The sequence below is a fragment of the Ictidomys tridecemlineatus genome, chromosome 6 (assembly GCF_052094955.1).
Source record: "Ictidomys tridecemlineatus isolate mIctTri1 chromosome 6, mIctTri1.hap1, whole genome shotgun sequence".
NCBI lineage: Eukaryota > Metazoa > Chordata > Mammalia > Rodentia > Sciuridae > Ictidomys > Ictidomys tridecemlineatus.
In genome coordinates, this window is record NC_135482.1 from 106,543,875 (window position 1) to 106,564,810 (window position 20,936).

The following is a 20,936-nucleotide window of genomic DNA, read 5'->3' on the forward strand; positions in this document are numbered from 1 at the left end:
GAATTGCCAAGGATAGACATCCTTCCTTTATTCCTATGTAACATGTCACCAGCATGTAAAATTTTAGCTGTAGGCTTTCCATGAATTTTTTTTTTTAATCAGACTGAAGATGTTCCCGTCTCTCTTTAACTGGTTAAAAGCTTTGATCATGAATCGGTATTTAAATTCTGTCACCTGCCTTTTCTACATTTTTTGAGATGGTGCATGACTTTCCTCTTTTGTTCTGTTAAAGTGTAACTCCACAGACTGGTTTTGAATGTCATGCTGCATCAGCCTTTTTAAATATTACTAGGTTTTCTTTACCAACATATTGCCACAAATATTTGTATCTGTGTTTATGAGAGATGTTGATCTGAAATTTCTTTCTACCCTCCCTGCTAAGCTCTGCTGGGTGCACCTCGTATGTTAGAAAGGATCCTCTTCTCAACACTTTTCACAAACGTTTGTGTAAGATGCATATTCTTTTTTTCCTTTAACTCTTTTATATTACTCACTAGTAAAACCATTGGGGTCAGGAGTCTGAAGCAGGAGGATTGCAAGTTTAAGGCCAGCCTTAGCAACTTAGCAAGGCCCTAAGCAATTCAGTGAGACTCTGTCTCCAAATAAAAAGGGCTGGGGATGTAGCTTAGTGGTTAAGCATCTCTGGGCTCAATCCCTGGTGATTGATTGATAAATAAATAAATAAATAAACAAACAAACAAACAAATAAATAAATAAATAAATAGGCCTGGGTTTTTTGGGGGGAAGTTTTCAATTATGAACTTCATTTGTTTCATTAGTGAAGCGTTATTTTAGTTTTCTATATACTTTGTATCGGTTTTGACAATGTTATTTTTCCAATGAACTTATCCATTTCATTCAAAGTATCAAATATATGGGCAGATCAATCATTCTCTTATTGCCTGCTGAGTGTCAGCACAACTACAAAGATGTCTATTTATGATTCTATAACTTGTGTTTTCTCTGGGATTTTTTTCTTGATCACTCGAGGTGGGTGTTATCAATTGTTTTAGTCTGTTCAAAAACTAGCTTTTGGTTTTATTGGTTTTCTCTCTGGGTTGATTTCTATTCCATTGACTTCAGCTCCCATACTTATAATTTCCTTTCCTAAACTTATTTAGGTTTTACTTGTTGTTCTTTCTCTAGCTTTATAAGGCAGAAGCTTTGATCATTGATTTTACACCTTGATTCTTGTTTTCTAACATAAACATTCAAAGCTATGAGTTACCCTCTAAATGTTCCATTATCCGCATCCCATAACTTTGGATATGCTGTGTTTTCACTATTATTTAGTTTGGAATATTTTCTCATTTCTCTTGTGTTTTCTTCTCTTAGCCATGAGTTGTTAAGAAGAGTGCTGCTTAATTTCCAATTACTTGGAGATTCTCTGCATGAATATTACTTTTGGTTTCTAATATATTTTTAACAAAAACAAACTCTGCTTTATTTTATTTTATTTAATTTTTGAAATTTGTAGATCTCTTTTTTTGTAACCAGTTTTAGAATTTGAATGTCCCCCCAAATGCCCGTATGTTAAAGGCTCACTCCCTGCCATGGTGCCATTGGAAGTAATGGAACCTTTAGGAGGTGTGGCCTAGTAGAAGGAAGTTAGGTCACTAGAGAAATGTCCTTGAAGGGGATATTGTGTACCTGTCCCCTCCCGATTCTCTCTTTGCTCCCCAGCTGACACGAGGTGAACAGTTTTGGTCTGCCATGGGCACACTGCTATGACGTTCTCCCTTGCCATAGGCCCAAAAGCAATGGGCCCCCTGACCACAGGCTGAACTCCCCAAAACTGTAAACTAAATCAAAACTTTTCTCTTATTAAGTTGATTGTCTCAGGTATTTTGTCACAGTGCTAGAAAGCTGACTAACACATCAGCACATGATCTATCTTAGTGAATGTTTCCATGTATGTGAAAAGTATGTGTCTTTCATAGTTTGGGATGTAATGCTCTATAAATTATAATTAGTTCAAGCTGTTGGTAACATTTAAATTTTCTACATCTTATTGATTTATGTGTGTGCGTATTTTTGCTATCAACTACAACGAGAAATGTCTTAAAAATATTTGACAGATTGGAGATTTGCCTTTTTCTCCTTTTAGTTTTTCAGGTCTTGCTCCATTTGTGTTTTTTGGAGCTCTGTACACACACGTTGTGATGATTACACACATATCACCTTGGCTAGGCCGAACCGCATTTCCCAGAATCTCTTTCTCCTATGTTTCCAATTAGGGTGGATTGCAAGGGAGATTCTTGTGAGATATGGGAAGTGAAAAGAAGGCATGAAGACTAGCCACTGCTTCTCTGCTACCTGGGATTGATCTCTGTGATATTAGTAGAAGTAGAACAAGTTTAGTTAGATTGAGTTTTCTTCTGTTTTAAAAGACTTTAAACCTCTCTGTCTCAGAAATCTCTGATCCAGTACCATCAAACAGCTGGACAATATCTCCAGGACTAGGCACGGAGCATGGTGCACAATAGATGCTCAGTAAACACAAAGACAGTCTGTACGGCATATAGTAAAATGCCAGAACCAGAATCCCTGCATTTCCACCATACCTCCACTGCTACTGAGCTCTTCTGACCCAGTCCATGGCTTAGCCTTAATTGTCTCATCTGGAAAATTGGATCATCGGGGCTGGAGTTGTGGCCCAGTGGCAGAGTGCCTGCCTCACACACGTGAGGCACTGGGTTCGATCCTCAACACCACATAAAAATAAGTAAATATAATAAAGCTATTTTTTAAAAATTCAAATAGTAAAAGAATCAATACAATAAAAAAAAGAAAATTGGGTCATAATAGCACTTACTCTACAGGGCTATTGGGTTGATTGAATAAATACAGTAAGTTTCACAAAAGTGAAGCCCAAATAGTTCTGGATCTTTCTCATAACCACACACCTTTTCTTCTTCCATGCAAGGAAAGAGTTGCGGGTGAGCAGAGAGTGGAGGAAAATAATGACAAAGGTGTCAAAAATCTTCAGTCCTTGCCTATCTCCTCTCCTGGGTTGGCTGAGCACCTCTGGAGACCCTATGTTTGCTGGAGGAGTTTCCCAGATGTCCTGTTTGGATTCACAACTCTGTCACTTCTTTGGCCGCTTCCTCCTTTCCTTAAGACCCTAAACCACAGGAGCAAGGTCCAAATGCTGGGAAGACGAAAGCTGTGCCTGCCAAGAGCAAGCGCTCCCTCTCCACCTCCTCCTCCCTGCTCCAGTGGCTCCTGGGAGGATGCCCCAAAGATGCCTTCAGACAGGAACAGGCCACGCTCTCTGTTGAAAGCAGTTCCCAGCCCCCAGCCGAGGGTGGCTTTGTCTCCCGCTTCCTTGCCTGTTAAGCACACGACAGCACATGGACTCATTGCTAGGAAATGAGGCCCCCAAGAATGTATTTCAACAGGACCTGCAAGATGGTTCCAAGAAGGGAGCTGGCCAGGAGTGGGATCCGTGCCCAGGGCTTGGGGTGCAGGACAGAGCTACATTGTCCAGGACTCTTCCTGAGGCAGAGGCACCAAGCCCAGCCCTGACTTCCAGAGATACCGAGAAGTCAGAGACTGGGTCTCAGGGTCACAGAGCCCGATCCCTCCTCTCTGGGTGGAAGATTCAGGAAGCACACATCTGTCACTCCAGCTCCTGTTCTGGAGTCCGTCCTTCTCAGAGAGGCTTTGGATTGGAAGGCCACAGTCTTCCCCTCCTGGCCCCTGTTCTAAGGAGGCTGGGTACCAAGTCATCTCTGAATGGAGCGTGGGAAGGGAGGAGCACAAGCGTCCAGAATCACCTCCTGCTCTGCTCTTCAGAAACCCAACAGTCCCCTGCACCCTGCCCACCACTGGGCGCTTCCTGTTACTATTTACAGGTGAATCAAACCCAACCTGAGTGTGCTACGCTTCCCAACGTCCACTGACGGCTGTTCATCAGCAGGCTGCTGCACCCCATCCCTGTGTGGAAGAAAGGGCAGACGAGCCGCCGCCCAGCTCTGCACGGTGAGACATGGGACTTGCCCAGACCCAGGAGGCAGAGCATGGCTGCAAGCTGCCTGGCAATGACTGGGTAGAGACCCCTACTGCTCGACAACAAGAAACCAGAAGCCCTGGCCTGCAAGCACAGTGTCAGAGTCATCCTCGTGCCCCTGCCCCCAGATGACCTTGACACTGAACCCAGTGGAAGGAGACCTCAGGGGTGATGGAAGCTGCCCTGCTTTAAAGGACTGTGCACTTCTCTCGCAGCCAGGGTCTAGAAGGGCCTAGAAGAGCAGAGGAGGGATGTGAAATAACTGTGCAGAAGTACTTCTGATGAGAAGGTTGCTGAGGACTCTTCTAGGACTCAAGTGTTTTCTGGAACCTGCAGGTCCTCAGTCTGCACCAGGTTTACGTCTGTTCATCAGTTCACACAACGGAGGGAACCTGGTCTGGCATTTTAATTGGTGGCCCGAGGTGACCCTTCCCAAGTGGAAGTCGTACTTCTCTGGTGTTGGGTCACCGTGCTGACCAGGCATGCCCCCGAGTGACTAGATTAGCAGCCATGTCAACAGACCTCTGCAAATCAGACAGCGGGCCAAGCTCTGGGTCCCAAGCTGGGGACATAAAGTCCCCAAGGAATTATAGAGATCAAAAGTAGCCCAGAGTGTGTGTTCCAAGTGCCAGAGGTGGCCCAGCTGCAGACAGTTGGAAGTGGAGGCAGAAGACGGGGAAGGCTGGCTGGGGCACAGGTCCTGGTTGGCTGGTTTCTAGCAGGGAGACTTGCGGCTGGCCCCGGGGCAGGTGTTTGGGGCACTTTTCTTTCTTCACAGGAATGTGCCCTGAAATGGGTACCCAGAGCCACAGGCTCATTAGCATTTGTCACAAGTCATGCCCTTTAATTAGAGACAGGATCTTGAGGCGGGGTGGGGGGGATTTTGAGGTTCTCGGAGCTTCTCACAGGCCTAGAATAAGGCCCTGGGCGCCAGGCCCCCCCCTGATGGTGAGCTGCAGTCCACCCACCTGTCCTGAGTCGGCACTCCATCCCCTCCTGGGCAAGGACCCTCAGAAGTGAGCTCCAGGCCCCATTCCCTGCCCACAGGCTCAGGCCTCGTGGTCTTATGGAGAGGGCAGCTCTCAGCAGGCAAAGCCTGAGCCTCCCTGGAGTAAAGGAGGCTGAGCCCTGAGTCCAGAAGTAACTAAGGGGCCCCACCAGCGCCCTCTACCGCCAGGTGGGGCTGCCAAGGAGCCAGCAGAAACAAATGAGTCCCTGAGTAACAAATGAGCGGTTTCCAGAGAGAGAGGAAGAAGGAGGCCTGGCAGGGTGGTGCCTGCCTGTCATCCCTGTGGCCTGGGAGGCTGAGGCAGGAGGATTGAGGGTTCAAAGCTAGCCTCAACAACTTAGCAAGGGCCTGAGCAACTGAGTGAAACTTAGTGAGACCCTGTCTCAAAATTTTTAAAAAATGTATAAAAAGGGTTGGGATGTGGTTCCGTGGTTAAGCACCCCTAGGCTCAATCCCTATTACCAAAAAAAAAAAAAAGGGAATGAAGACAGAAGGAGACAGAGGCCGTAGGGCACAGTGGTCAGGAATGAAGTCCCTGGAGCCAAGTGTGGAAGTTTAGTTTCTATTTCTGTGTCACTAGCCCGTGACCTTGAAAACAGATCATGAGGGTGGATTTGATTCTTAGGGTCCTTGGCCATCTGTAGAATGGGGACAAACAATCATACCAGCCTCTCAGAGGCAACTGGAGAAATAAAGGAGCCAATCATGCAAAATGCCTGGAACAACACCCAGCAGGCAGTAAGCGCTGGAATGTTTTTGAATGTTGGCTCCTCTTATTAAACACCTTCCTGCAATGGCTACAGGCAGAGCTTACAGCAGCCTCTAATTTGAAAATGCATTTGCATAGCAAGCCAACTTTTGTTTCTTTTCCAATGTTTTCTTCATACCATAAGAGGATCATGAAAATATTTCCTTCATAGGTTTTTATGGGGATTAAATGAAATGATACATTTAATGTACTTAGAACCATGACTGTGGCTTAGTAAGCACTCCATATATGCTAGCTGTTTACTGCCAGTGGCTTAAGAGTGTTAGGGATGATAATGGGCGGTGTAGAGTAGGGGCACCATCATGCCCCCCTCCCCTGTAGCCAAGAAGCCTCTTGTTTGGAGGCTCTGTTCTGTTCCATGGCTAACAAGTTGACCCTGCTATGGTGGAAGATAGGCTTTTGGATCTAAGAAATTCCAGAGCATCATCAGGTATCAGACCTGGGCCAGATGGCCGAGGACACTTCCCACATCTCTCCCCCGGGAGATGTTCATCGCTCTAAAGAAGGGGCACCAGAGCCCAGAGCCATGGTGCACGCCTGTAATCCCAGCAGCTCAGGAGGCTGAGACAGGAGGATGGCAAGTTCAAAGCCAGCCTCAGCAAAAACGAGGCACTAAGCAACTCAGTGAGACCCTGCCTCTAAATAAAATACAAAATAGGGCTGGGGATGTGGCTCAGTGGTTGAAGGCCCCTGAGTTTGATCCCCAGTCCCAAAATAAAAAATAAAGAATGGACAGCAGGACCTCCAGCAGGCCCTTTCAGCCTCAGGACTCTGGATGCAAGCACCTGAGCTCCTTGTCAGCACCGACACCATCCAGTCCACCTGGGTGTCCAGGGATCATGGCTGGGGAGAGACACGGGTACGGAATGTCAATCAAACAAGCCCCGAACGCCCCCGGCACTCTGCAGGGCTGTGGAGCACACACTGGCTCTCACTGCTGGCCTGCTGCCGGCCTGACCCTGACCCCATGAGAAGGGCCCATGGGACCGAGACCTGGAGACGCTGGGAGGATTCACCTCGTGATGGTTCAGAGTCGTGCTGCCCCTGAACAATAACACCAAGGCAGGGCCAAGCTTGTCCCACCCGCCCTCTACCCCACCCCTGGCTTAGGACGTTTACCTCGTGGATCCCAAAGTGGGCGTAGGAGTCAAAATAATAATCTCGCGACGTCATCTCCTCCGGGTTCAGCAGCTTGGACATCTTGCCCCGTCCCGGGCAGCTGGGTTGAGTGGACACATGATGGACACATTGTACAGGCTTGGGTGGGACGACGGGCTGTGGGGGCTGGGAGGGGGGACTGCTCACCTGAGGAGGAGAGAAGGAGAGCCGGGGTTAACAGTCCTGCCCTGGCATCTTCCACCGCTTCCTGTCCCCTCCCCAAGCCCTCTCCAGTCCTCCTCGGCAGGCCTTCTGCAGGTTCTGCAGGGCTGAGGACCTCTCCCAGCTCCCTGGCAGTCAGATTGATGGCTGTGACTCTCAGAGAGGCGGCAGGCTACTGATACGTCAGATGACCTGGACTGAGCCCAGGTCCAGCTCTTGCTCACTAGGTGACCTGAGCTGATCTAGGCCTTAGTTCCCAGATCTGCGAAATGGGGAGAACAAAACTTCCTTTAGCTGTGAGTAGGAAACTCTCAATAAAGGGAAAGACAGCTGCAGAGCACAGAGTGGTGCCTGAGAATGAGGATTGCAGAGCAAAGCTGAGCTGCCTTGACCCCAGCTCTGTCATTCACTAGCTGCTCTGGACTGGGTGTGGTTTGTCCCTTGAGGGTCCCTGTGTTTGGAGGCTTCATCTCCAGTGTGGCCATGTGGGAGAAAATGGAATCTGAAAGAGGTGGTGCCGCATGAGAGGTGACTGGATCACTGGGAGATGTCCTTGGAGGGAATAGACCTAGCTCTCTAGTGGGACCCTGCTTCATTCTCAAGAGGGTCCTTATAAAAGAACAAGAATGGCCCTTCTCTGTTTTTCTGCTTCCTGTCTCATTAGGTGATCTCTCCCTCTTGCTCACACTCCCACCATTGTGATGCCACCCGCCATGAGGCCCTCACTAGAGCCCAGTAGAAGCTAGTGCCACACTCTTGAGCCTCCAGAATTGTATACCAAATAAACCTCTTTTCTTTACATAACACCCAGCCTCAGGTATTTTGTTACAACACTACAAAACTGACTGCTATTTGTTGACCCTGTGGTCCTGAAAGTCATTTGTTACCATTATGACTCCATTTGTTCCTCAGTAAAATACAAATCATAATAAAGCATGCCTGTAAGAACTGTCAAGGCCATTTGGATGAGTTTGTAGACATAAAGACTTTGTACACTTCCTGGAATGTAGGGAGTGCTTATTTATTTCTACTATTAGTATTATTCTGATCACATAAATTATGTCCCCACTTATGTTTCAGTTTTCTCTTCCATAAACTGGGTTAGCTCAGACTTATTCTTAAGGGAAACAGAGGGATCCTAGAACACAGCAGATTAAAAAAAAATAAAAAATCCAAGGGATTCCATCCCTTCTCCTTGATGTGGTGCACTTGGCTCCAAGAATGTCCCATGTCCAGGGCTGCAGGAGTGAGCAGGGGGAGGGTGATGGTCCCATTTCCTGGTATATCTAGGCTACCACCTCTGGGAAATAAGCAGGCTTCCCAGTTTAGCAACATTGGATTTCAGGTCGACAAGATCCTGGGCAGGCTGACAGAGAGGCAAGCGGGGCTGCCTCATTAGAATGCAGCAGGTGTGTCCACTCTCGGCTTGGGATGCTGGTCACGGTCCCCAGGAGGCTAAAAATAGACTGTGTCAATTGTACACTCCCGTGCAGGCTGCAGAGTCACCTCTAAAGCCAAATAAGTCTCAATGCATGTAGCTGACCCCAATATTGACTCCATTTAAATATGTTAAGGAGAGAAAAACTCCTAACCCGTCCAGGATTGTCCACAGCAATGGTCATAGGGCCCAGCACCCTTAGCTGTCATTCACCTAATTCCTAGCTTCCCTTTTCCATGAGATACCTGAGTCTCTTTCCTCAACAGCCACCTTATGAAGTATCTACCACATGCCACACATTGCATAATGCAAAGAGACAAATGAATTCGGGGGCCTTCAACTTCAATAGACACGGGTCTTGGGGACAAAGAGATGACTATCAGCCAATCACTGGTTCCAAAGGCTGCCATCCCATCTTGGCCTTCTGCAGAGAAAACTTGTCTTCTTCTAACTATGAGCTAATACATGAACTGTGTCCCAGAAGGCTGCGAGTCAGCAGGAAAGAGTAATGACTTTCAATCTTAGGGCATTCAGCTTTGTGGAGTGTCGCTTTTAATTCCACAAATACCTATGGCACTTCTGCTCTAGCAGGACACTGGGTGGATCCTGTGAAAGAAACAGACATATGGGAACTGTAACCTCTAAAGACTCTTTTTTTTTTTCTAGACCCTAAAACACACAACAACTCCATAGAAGCTAGAATAAGGTGTAGTCTGAAAAAGAAGTTCAAGGAAATTGTTCAGAGGCTGCAAAAAGAGAAAGAATTTACTTTAACTCAGAGAGTCAGGAAATCCCGGGACAGCTGGCCCAGGGTTGGCTGGGGACCTTGGGTAGGTGAATTCTAGGAGGAGAGGATGCTTAGGCAAATGGTGAAGGGGTGGGAAGGCAGTGAGCTTATTGGGAACAGCTTGGCTGTGATAGCGGGGGATTCATTCAGTTGAAAGAAAAATCAGGCCAGGTTAAGAGGTTGTAGTTAAAGACAGAAGGCCATGGGAGCCTTGCCCCTTCACGCAGGGAGTTCTCTGTTTGAGCCCTACTTCAGGAAGATGGATACCAGAGCAGCACGCAGGAGGGGACAGGAGGAGAAAGGAGGAGAGGGACTCGGGTCAGGGAGACCAGGGATGCATTTAGGAGGTGATTTTCAAAGTCCAGTCAAGACCTCATGAGAATCTGAACTGCTCTGCCCGCCAGGGAAGTGCAGAAAGAGAATCTGCAGGAGTTGGCAACTGATGGAACGTGGGGGAGAGAGAGAGGAGCTGGAATCAAAGATGACTTCCACGTTTCAAGCCTGGGTGAGTAGGGAAATGGTGACATTAACAGAATAAGCAAGTCAGCGGGAAGAGCAGGTGGGGGTGGGGGAGACGATGAGTTTCAATTTGGATGTGTGGCGTCTGAAATGTCATCAAGTCCTATAAGACAAGATGTCTAGCAAGCAGATATTAACACAGTGCCAGTCGATAAACACCAGGAACAAAATCGAAAGGCAAATGACAAACTGGGAAGCACACCCTCACATGTGACAAAGGTTAATACCCTCTATATGGAGAGAGCTCCTAACACACCCGTAAGGAAGAGAGGAACACCGCCAATTTAATGTGGACTAAGGGTCTGGGCTTGATTCATACAAGAATAAATATAAATGGCAAATTAACATGCAGGGGAAAAAATAAACCTCACCAGCAGTCAGGTAAATTCAAGACAACAACCACCACAAAATGCAAGTGGTCCCCATAAAAACTGTAAGGTTTGTTAAAAAAAAAAAAAAAAAAAGCAGTTGCCCTCATCCACTTCCTGTGGGACTGTAAATAGGTCAAGACTTTTAGGAAGTCACTAAAAAAAATTTTTTTAAACACAGATCCTTTAACCCATAATTGCATTTTAAAATTTATCCTAGAGCATTGTAATAATCATATATATGTAGTTACAAAAATTTCATGATGGTGTTGTTCATAATGGCAGAAAATAGTTAACTTTGATGCTCCACAAAACAGAACTGATTAAGTCCATGAGGGTGTATTCCACAGTAGAATGTTATGCAGCCATTAAAAATGTCATGGGAAGAGTGTCTAATAACACAAAGATGGAGTGCAGTAAATTGTTGGTTGAAGATGACAAGCACAATAGGGAAAGACTGTGTGACTGCGTTTTAGCCACTAAAACCTGTTCCTGCCTGTGTGCGAAGAGGGGAGATTCAGAGAAGGCACCAGAACTGGCAGTGACTAATGCAGAGAGTTGGGCTAAGAACAATTAATTCTTTGTTCTTGTGCTTGCTTAATATTTTCTGAAACAGATGCCATTAATATGGTACCACTCTTTGTAAATAGCAAAGAATAATAATATTGAAAAAGAAAAGGAAAAAAGTTACCCTAGATCTTTGGAGAGAAACTGAGGCTGGGACTCTGGTTTGGAAACTATTTCTGGGGATGGGGTCCTGAAAGTGTGCCTGTGGGAGAGGCGCCAAGTGGAGGTGGGGAGTGGGAGTGAGGATGGGCCTAGGAGAGAAGCCAGAGTTCTTGTCCTACGAGGACCTTGGAGTCACCTGGAGACCCAGGGAGAGAGGCGGGGGGACAGGGAGACAAACCACAAAGTGGGGAGGAGGCGTCCTCATTCCTCCAGCCCCGTGACTGACCCTCCCTTGAGGTCGTGCAATCCAAGCATGGCACCCCTGTGTTCAGCAAAGTGCTCCAGGACCAAGTGGACCTTCATTCAGGGCCCTCTGAGCCTCCTCTACCCAGGGTGACAGTGAGCTCAGAAGGCAGTGCAGAGCCACCCTGAATGGTGTACATGAAGCTGGCCTCAATACTGACTCCATTTAAATATGTTAAAAGAAAAGAAAAACTCCCAGCCAGTCGAAGCATTGTGCGTGGTCAGGGTCACCAGGCCTCCTGCCACCCTTAGGGGTCATTCAACTCTGATTCCATGATCCCCTTTTCCAGAGTCTCCTTCCCCAACAGCCAAATTACAAAGTATCTATTGTGTGCCACACATTGTACCTTTAAGGCCAAGGGATGAAGGGATCGGGGAAGATGGACTTCAATAGCCGCAGGCCACAGAGACAAAGAGGTGACTGTCCCAGGCCAGTCTCTGTTCCCAAAGGCTGCCAGCCCCAGCTCCGTCTCCTAGAGGGGACCTGTCCCTCTGTGCCTGGGCTGTTAGGTATGTCCTCTCCCAGAAGTCTTCTCCAGAGTGGGAAGGGGAAGCGGCCCAAGCCTTCAGCTACAAATGCCTACTGAACGCCTACCACAGAGAGGCAGGGTGCCGTTCCTGTGGAAGAAACCAGAGATGCACAGGACCCCTAGAGGTTGCCATGTAGACAAATAGGAACCAGTGCAGGGATCCAGACATCTACTATAAAAGACGGTTCCACTGCCAATGAAGGTCCTTGGAGGGGATCTGAAAGCTTGGCTTTTGGCTCATCTGTCTGCCTACCCAGGGTCCTGGGAAGACTTGAAGAGCACATGCAATGGTTTGGGCAAGGCCCAGGGTCTCATCTGCGATATCAGAAGGCCCGTTTCCTCCCTGGGCCTCACTGGACAACCAGAGACTCCTAGCCCAGGAAGTCTTCAAACTGCAGACTCTCTTGTGCATGTTGAGAAGTCAGCAAAAGGTTTGGGAATCACACTGGGATGTGCGGCCCAACTCGCTCCCACGCTCCAGCACCTCTGTCTCCCTACAGTGACACACACCCCAACACACCCCCAGGGCCCAGGCCCCTTCTCTCTGGACATTTTGCCACCCTGGAGTCCTGGTCCTGTCTGCTTCGCCTGCTGTCCAGTTTGGGTAGTTGTTTCTGCACGGTCACCTCTACCCTGGTCTTGCCCAAGCCGCCCGGGACCCAGTGCAGGGAAAGGGCCCTGCCCTGCTCTCTCCCCACCTCCACTGAGAGCCCAGCCTCAGGCGCTGCCATTTGCTGAAGGTCTGTAATGGTAATTGGCTGAGAATTATGTCCTGTTGGATGGCTCTGGGACTTGCTGACCAGGACTGTCCCAACACTTGTCCTGCCTTCGGGGTGGATTTTCCAGGGGCCTCTTCAGCTAGGTGTTCTCCTAGTCTACACATTCCATTTTGGTGAACAGGCCTGGGCACCACAAAACACGGAGATAAAGGACACGGGAGTACAAAAGTTGGAGACCACAAAGATCATTTCCTGAGGAGGTGGCACTTGAAGGATGGGCGAGATTTCCCACACATGGGTGGGGACCCACGGAGAGCATTTTTGATCTAACCCACCTCCACTTGAAAAGACCAGCAGATGATGAAGGATGATGTTGAAGATGCCCATTGCTGACCGGGGCCCACTGTGCCAAGCACTTTCCAAGTGTCATTTCACGAAATCTTCATGATAATTCCATGAGGTGCTGAAATTTACAGACAAGAAAACTAAAGTTCCATGATATTTGAGTCATTTGCCAGAGCCCAGAGCTAGCGAGGAACAGAGCCAGAATGTAAACCAATGTCTGTTTGACACTGAAGCCCGCGCCCTTAACACTGGTGCTATGGCAAGCCCGGTTCAGCCCAACTGAGCTCAACGGAGCTACTGCAGGAGGCCAGGCCTGGTGCTGGGAAACGAGTGGCAATGCTGGCCCAGGAAAGCAACGACTGCCCAGAGCAAAGTGCTTCCATGAAACTAAGCTCCTACAGGCACTTCTCCAAGGTGGCTGAGTTTAAAAGGGAGCGGACAGTTGGCTCCAGGTTGTAGATGGAGAAACCGAGACCTGCGTAAGAAAAGCCAGAGGTAGATCTAGAAACGGAACTTTTGAGAAAGTAGGAAAGTGGTGGGGGCCCAGTGAGAAGAAAGAGGAGAGTGGAGAGGAGGGGCTTCTTTTAAAGGGGGAAGGCAGGATGCAGAGGGTAGAGAGAGGCCAGAGCTTTCCGCGCCAGGCTGCTGAGGCTCACCCAAGCCCTTTGGGCTATAAATGGCTCCTACTGGCTTCAGCCCAAGCTGTAAAACATTTTTTTTTCCTGAGAACAAGAGGCTCCACTAGAGGAGCCAAATCCTGCTCTGTTCTCCAAATGTCAAGAGAGCTTTTTCTAACCCAAGCCATTCATCCGCAGCAGTGGCCTGCCTGCCTGGAGACCCCGAGATGGGAAGAGAGAGGACAGGATGGCAGGAGCTGGGACACTGCAGAGGAGCAGAGGAGGGGTGGGCCTCACCTGTCCTCTACCCCCAACTGCCTTCGCTCTCTCCTCCCACCCTGTCCTGGCCGCTAGCCCTTCCACCAGCATGGCCCTGGACACTCAGTGCACCCTGTCACTCCCCGACGTGTACGGACAAGGCTGTGATCTGAACTTGGCCCTTGTCGTTGGTACTCACATAAAGAGTTAGCTCGACGAGCACCATCTGTCTGCCTGTAGAGACCAGAATTTTACACAAAGAACATTGTAATGGTGTGACGCCAGACAGGGCTCTAGAGGGCCTTTAGGCCTCTCCTACTACCATGATCACATTGCAAATAAGTAGTTTTCACCTCTGCCTTTGGCCAAAGAGGACCCGAGTTCCACCTTCCTATCTGCTCTCCTTCACCCATGTTTCCTGTCATCTGGGTACAGAAAGGGGCCCCACAAAGTCATCTTGAAGTCCCCCATGCCCCGCCTCCACTGGTGGAAGCAGCATGTTTTATCAAGTAGCTCTAGTCCACTGTCTCTTACCCCGGGGTGCAGAACCCCAAAAGTCTAGGGTAGGTCCGTTGCAGCTGGTCCTGCATATCTCTGTGGTCCTCTTGCACTTGGCCAGCAGGGCTCTCCAGCTTGCTCCAGCTCATTTACCAAGAGTCATCCTCAGGACTCCTAATGCCCCTAGAGTGGGCTTCTTAGGCACAGACCCTCTCCAGATGTCCCTTCCCTAACCAAAATGCAGGAGCCAAGGCAGCTACTGCTGCCTGCCACTGATTGTCAGCTACTGTCATCCATTTGTCTTTCCTGTTAACAGTGTCTCTGTCTGTAACTCTGGTCTCTTGACAGAGCCCATCGTCATGTACTGTTTTGTGACCTTGGAGTCAAGATCCCTCAAGGCTGTACTTCCTGGAATCCCCTTCTCTCAGGTGCTATCACCCACCACTCTCAGTCCCCACCTTCCCGCTCTCCTGAGTACACTGCTTGGGAAGTGCTGAGCCAGGATTCATGAAGGGGCCTGGGGCTGTGGTTCTCAAAGTGAGATCCACGAACCATCAGCTTCAACATACTTGGGGGTTTGTAAGAAATGCAAATGTCAGGGCTGGAGTTGTAGCTCAGTGGTAGAGTGCTTCCTCCTCATGCATGAGGCACTGGATTTGATCCTCAGCACATAAAAATAAATAAATAAAATAAAGATATCGTGTCCATCTACAACAGAAAGAAAGAAAGGAAGGAAGGAAGGAAAGAAGGAAGGAAGGAAGGAAGGAAGGAAGGAAGGAAGGAAGGAAGGAAGGAAGGAAGGAAGAAGAAATGCAAATGTCTAGACTTTATCAGAAACTTCCAAGTCAGAAACTCTGGAGTGGGGCCCCCCAATCTGTGCTCAGCAAGCCCCCCAGGGTACTTCCACACACGACTCAGTTTGAGAATCAATGGTCTAAACTGGCGCTGCCCACACTGTACTACTCCACAGAATAGTCCCTCCAAGAAAGTATTCCATGGACAGGTACATTGGTGCACATAGCTGAAGAGATTTCTTCTTTGTGATACTTCTAAGCCTTTCATTTGCTAAAATAAATTGGAAATCTCCAAGCAGGAATGAGGGTGTCTGGTGCCACCAAATTTATGGCTGTGGCACTCTTTTTTACTAAGAAATCTATCAACATGCTAGAAACTAATGTTCCAAGGGAAACAATCTGGGCTCTGATTGAGAACAGTGTCTGTAATCCAATCTCTGTCAAACATTGTGGGGGGGCTTTCAGGCCACCAGATGAATGGGATCAGAACGAGTGGGGTGAACCCTACAATGTGCATGTTCAGCAAGGTCCCTGGGTGAGGCCTGGTCCTGACAGTGCTGAGGAAGGCTCCAGCCTTTTCCATTCCCCTGCGACCGCCCCGAGCTCAGATGCAGCCCTCAGACGCCCACCTGGCACTGTCTGGGTACTGCTAAGATTCCCACACTGCATCAGGGCCAGCAGAGGTCCCCTGGAAGAGAGACAGCCAAAGATTTCAGAAAGCTCTTGAGCTCTAATGGAAGAAGATCAGGATCAGTTTGGGTTCTGCCATTCTCAGGCTTTGTGACCTTGGCCAGTTCCTGACTCACAGTCACGACCAGAGTTCAGTTTGAAGGCAGCCCCCGCGGGCTTCCAGGTGCTGTGCCCGGTGCTTCCTGTCAGCCCCTGGCTGTCTCTCTGTGGTACAACAGCAATGCCTACCTCATATCAAAATGGCTCAGCTCCCACACAACACTCCTCTGTCTCCTGGATCAGTAACTGCTGGGAAAGCATCTCTTGGATTTGTTGGACCTGACCTATTTTTTAAATAAACTGGGGCTGTTTTCCACTATTAGTCACTTTTCTCCCAAGCCTCCATGTATTAAATTTTCTTTTTGTATCCTCAGATATTTGGGTTGCAAAGAGATGTCAGGTTAATTGCATGTTTGGCTCCTGGCTCTTCCTCATTAACGGGCTTTAAGAGCAGGCGTCCCTGTGTGTCCCCCTCCCCTTTGTCCCTCTTCCTGTCCCAAGGTAGCAGGATCCTCTCTCTCCTTGGACTGGAAGAAGGTTGCTGAGCACTTGGCTTCCCTTTCTGGTCGCCTTTACAGGCAGATATGCAGAGAGACAGTCTCCTCTCACCCCTCACCTCACTGGCATTAGGCTACTCTTTTAGTTACAGATTTGAGTCACATGATCCCTGGGGGATCTGGGCTGGACTCTCATTTCCCCAGCCTGAGGACATCAGCAGAGATGTCTGTCCTGTACCCTCTTCCTCAATATGTAGACAGGACACCTGTGCATTCTGTTCCTGGTTCTCTTGTCCCTGTTCATATCCCTATGCAAACGCCACTGAAACTCTCTGACCCTCAGCTTCCTCTTCTGTCAGATGGCAAAAAACTAGATGTTCCATCTCTTGCAGGGGCTGTTGTGAGGATTGAAAGATTCTGAGTATGCAAACATTCAGAGGAGATACTAAAATGTGACACAGGGACATGAGAAGTCCAGTTCTCACCATGTGATCCATGTCATGGTGCTAATTTTGGAGACTCTCTGGGCCCTTTGCTGGAACTGGGCACAGTGGCTTTGGCTGCCCTTAGAGTTTCTTGACCCCGCTCCTCACCCTCCATAGTGTCCACTCTAGGCTTTAGCTCTGCCCCACCTCCCTCTGAAGCGGCCTGAGTGCGATGGGATTGATTTCTGCAGGACGGGGCCATCCTTGGAAAGGAAATACTTTCTCAAACTGCTGACACCTGGGTCTGTCCTGCTCCTATTCCGAATCCTGTGGCACCTGCTGGTCTAACACTACTGATTATTATCTGTTTTGTTTTACAGGAAAATTCTCACACAAATTATCTCACAACTGTAGGTGTTACCTGCACATAAAGAAGTCAATTCTTTCAGACTTGTAACCAGATCTTCTGTGTCTCTGCTTCCCCTCAATACTTGGCATAGATCTGAGAATCAATAAAGATGTGTTGATCACAGGCTCACCATTGCTCTTTAGAGAGATACTGTGAAAGTAGAGTTGGGCATGGAGGTGCACACCTGCAATCCCAGCAGCTCGGGAGGCTGAGGCAGGAAGAGCGAGAGTTGGAAGCCAGCTTTAGCGACTTAGTGAGGCACTAAGCAACTCGATGATACTCTGTCTCAAAATAAAATAAAATAAAATAGAAAAGGCTGGGGATGTGTCTCAGTTATTAAATGTTCCTGGGTTCAATCCCCAGTACCAAAACAAGAAAAGATAAAAAGAAGAGGCAAGGCGGCTCCTGGCCAGCACGCAACCAGAGAACTTTCAGTGAGACGGTACTGAGGTGGCAGGAAGATAGAAAAAACTGAGAAGAATAATCATCAGAATGCCAGTAATGCTCCAAACCCTTTGAAGTGTTCGACAGTACTCCAATTGTCTTTACGGAGAAGTGTCTCATCTCCTAGGATTTCAAGAAGAAGGACATACTTTGCAAATATAGATTCCATTTATGAAGACTCCGCCGCGTAGATGACAAGAGGCTTCGAGTACAGACTTAGTGTATTTGTTAGGCATTTTTTTCAAGCAATCTCTTCACACTCAAGTAGTGCAAGACTTCCCTGCAGGTAACGATGGTGCCATGACTCAAAGAAGCTGGCTGCCCGGGTCAGCCCCCACAGCATGGCTGGCCAGGAGCCAGGAGGTCACCCCTCACCGCTGTCAGGCACCATCGTCAGGCCATTAAGCTTGTGGCTGGAGGAAAAATGAGCTCCAAAGTCGTGTGGTGAGACAGAAGGAGAATCACAAGTTGCTGACCGACTCATCTAGAGCCTCACCTGGTTTCCATGGATTCCTCCAGCAAACCTAGGTACTCCAAATATATTTCCACCATGATTCTAAGAAGAAATGAATGACTCTTTTAATCAGAGATTCTGATGCAAATACTCACTGAAAACACTGACATTTCAGCTAAAAGGGAATCATGTCAGCTATTGGGTAATATGCAGGTCTATTCCAGAGGTAGTCTCACGTTAACCAATATAGATTCCAGGATTATGGATATTCTAAGTGCTCCCAGGTGATTTCAGCAGTCAGTTAAAAAGAAAGGAAAAAAATGTCAGAACTAGCAGTTCTCAAGACAGTGAATAGTGGACAGTGAAAGATAGTGATCCCTGAGAGGTGGCCAGCAAGGTGAATCCTATGATTGCCCCAGCTGCCAGCCTGGAAAGAGTGCCCAAGCTACAGCATCAAATCCAGGCGGAACCCAGTGATCCCTGCTGGTGGAAGAGATGGAGATGGAATCTGAGGACGGCACGGCAGCTGACGTTTGCAGAGCAGAGTCCTGGAGAGCAGAACATCGTTCTTCACAGCGCAGTCTGAAGCGTTCTGTAGCGTGCCCCTCAAGTCTTCAGCTAAGACTGATTGAACCCCACACCTGAATAATCTACCTAAGGTCAGGAAAAAAAACTCCTGAAAGGACAGAATGGCTAAATCAGAGCACCCACAGGGTGCTGCAGAGATTCCCACACGATGTCAGAACAAGCCCAGGACCCCTGGGAGAGAGACGGAGGTTCCAGAAAGCACTTTAGCTCCAACAGCAGAAGGTCAGGCATCAGTTGGGCTCCACTACCTTCAGGCTCTGTGACCTTGGCCAGTCTCTGAGCAGCAGTTACTGTCAGGGTCCCGGTGTGGCTCAATTTGAAGAGGGTCCCTGGTGGGCTTTGGTGCACTGTGTCCCTCAGGAGATGTGTTTTGGGGGGGGTGGTATTTTCTCCTCAATAGTGAAAAACCAGCCCTAGACTAAAATAATATTTAAAAGCAAAATCTGAAAAAGATTAAATGGTCCAAGTAGTCCAACTGCTTCCCAGAAAAACATCTAGTACCCAACAAAGTAAAATCCACAATGTCTGGCATCCAGTCAAAAATTACCAGGCTTGCAGAGAGGCAGGGAAATAATATCTAAAATACCTACAATAAGGAGAAAACCAATAACCTACAAGTCTATAATATTACTTGAAAGTAGACTATAATAATAATAATAATACATACATACACACATAGATCACCTTGCTTGCCGTGTGTGTGTGTGTGTGTGTGTGTGTGTGTGTGTGTAGTCACTTTATAAAAACAAAAATATGGATTTTCCTCAAAAAAGGCAGAAAAAGAATAAGGGCAGCAAAGAACAGTGATATAGAAACAAATAGCACGACAGTAGGTTTAAACCCAACTGCACAAATAATTACATTAAATGTAGTGGTAAAAACACCTCAATTAAAAGGCAGAAGCTGTCATATTAGATTTAAAAAGCTACCATATGCCTCCTGATTTGAAACTTTACTCTAGGTATTTAAAAAGTTTCAAAGTAAAAAGATAAAAAGATACATGGTGTTAATTCTAATTAAAGGAAAGATAGAATATGTATGTTAATATTGACTTCAGAGCAAACAATATTGTCAGGAAAAAAAGGAGGTCATTTCATAATGATCACTCACCAAAAGGACTTAATAATCCCAAATATTTATTGCATAATGAAAGAGCTAGAAAACATATGAAACAAGAATCAATAGAGCGAGTCACTGGGAGGATGCAAATCAAAACTACATTGAGGGCTGGTAAAGTAGCTAAATGGGAGAGGGCTTCCTTGGCATGGGCACAGTTCTGGGTTTGATCCCCAGCATGGAAAAAAAACCTATAGTGAGATACAATCTCACATCCCGAACATGACTAATACATATTTACATATTTTTTTAAAAAAAACAGAAAACAACAAGTGCTGGCAAGGATGTAGGGAAATTGGAAACCTTGCATGTTGTTGGTGTGAATGTAAAATGGTACAGCCGCTGTAGGAAACAGCATAGTCGTTCCTCAAAAAAATGAAAAACTGAACTAACATATGATGCTATGATTCCACTTCTAGGTTTTAAACTCAAAATAATTGAAAGCAGATTCTCAAAGAGATATATGTACACTCTTGTTCACATCAGCTTTCTTCACAAAACTTGGAAATAAACCAAGGATCCGTTGAGGAGTAGATAAAACCTGACAGGTGCACACAGTGGAATATTATCCAACCTTAGGAGCAAGGAAATCCTGGCAGGTGCTACAGCGTGGATGAAACCTGGGGAAATTATGCTAAGTGCAATAAGCCATTCACAAAAGTAGAATATGGTGGGATTCCACCTAAGGGACACTTGGAATTGTCCAGACCATAATTGTCCATCAGGAAGACAGAAGACTCCAGGACTTTCTTTATCTTGCAAGACCTAAATGCTGTACTCCTGGAACACTAATTCTCCTGTCCTCCTCCCCCTGGCCTTTAGCAATCACTGTTAGTGATGGTTGCACACACTCTGAATATACCTAATGCCACTAAAATGTACACCTGAAAATGGTTAAGATGGTAAATTTTAGGTTATATGCCTTTTTGCCAAATTTTTTTAAAATGGAGAGAAATATATGATCAAATCACAAAGAAAAATAGCCAAATCTGATGATTTTGATGATCTCAAGCTAAAATAGGCAATCCTTGGACTTCCAGCCTTCAAAATGAAGAACTGTTGGTTCCCACCCCATCACTTCCCAAACTCCCCAATTAAGAATTTGAAGCACCCCTCTGTTAAATCAACACCTCACGGTGAGCCCACTCTCAGGTCCTTTTATTCCTGAAAGAAAAGTACATTTTAATCATGCTGGAAAGGAGAGAGAAGAAAGACAAACCCAAAAGACCCTTTATTTCCCAAGGACTACCTGTGGGTGCTGACCCTGGGAATGGAAGTCTAGGTAAGCAAAGGGAAGCCCTGTGCTTAAAGGAGGAGCA

General features: G+C 47.2%; 1 protein-coding gene across 1 annotated transcript in view; it reads right to left on the reverse strand.

Annotated features, from left to right (window-relative positions):
* The window catches only part of Prmt8 (protein arginine methyltransferase 8), an 86,959-nt gene that overhangs the window by 45,174 nt on the left and 20,849 nt on the right, over positions 1 to 20,936 (reverse strand). The window contains exon 2 of the mRNA XM_078015389.1: positions 6,910 to 7,095. Within this exon, the coding sequence (XP_077871515.1) occupies positions 6,910 to 7,095 (186 nt within the window). The remainder of the gene's footprint in view (positions 1 to 6,909; positions 7,096 to 20,936) is intronic.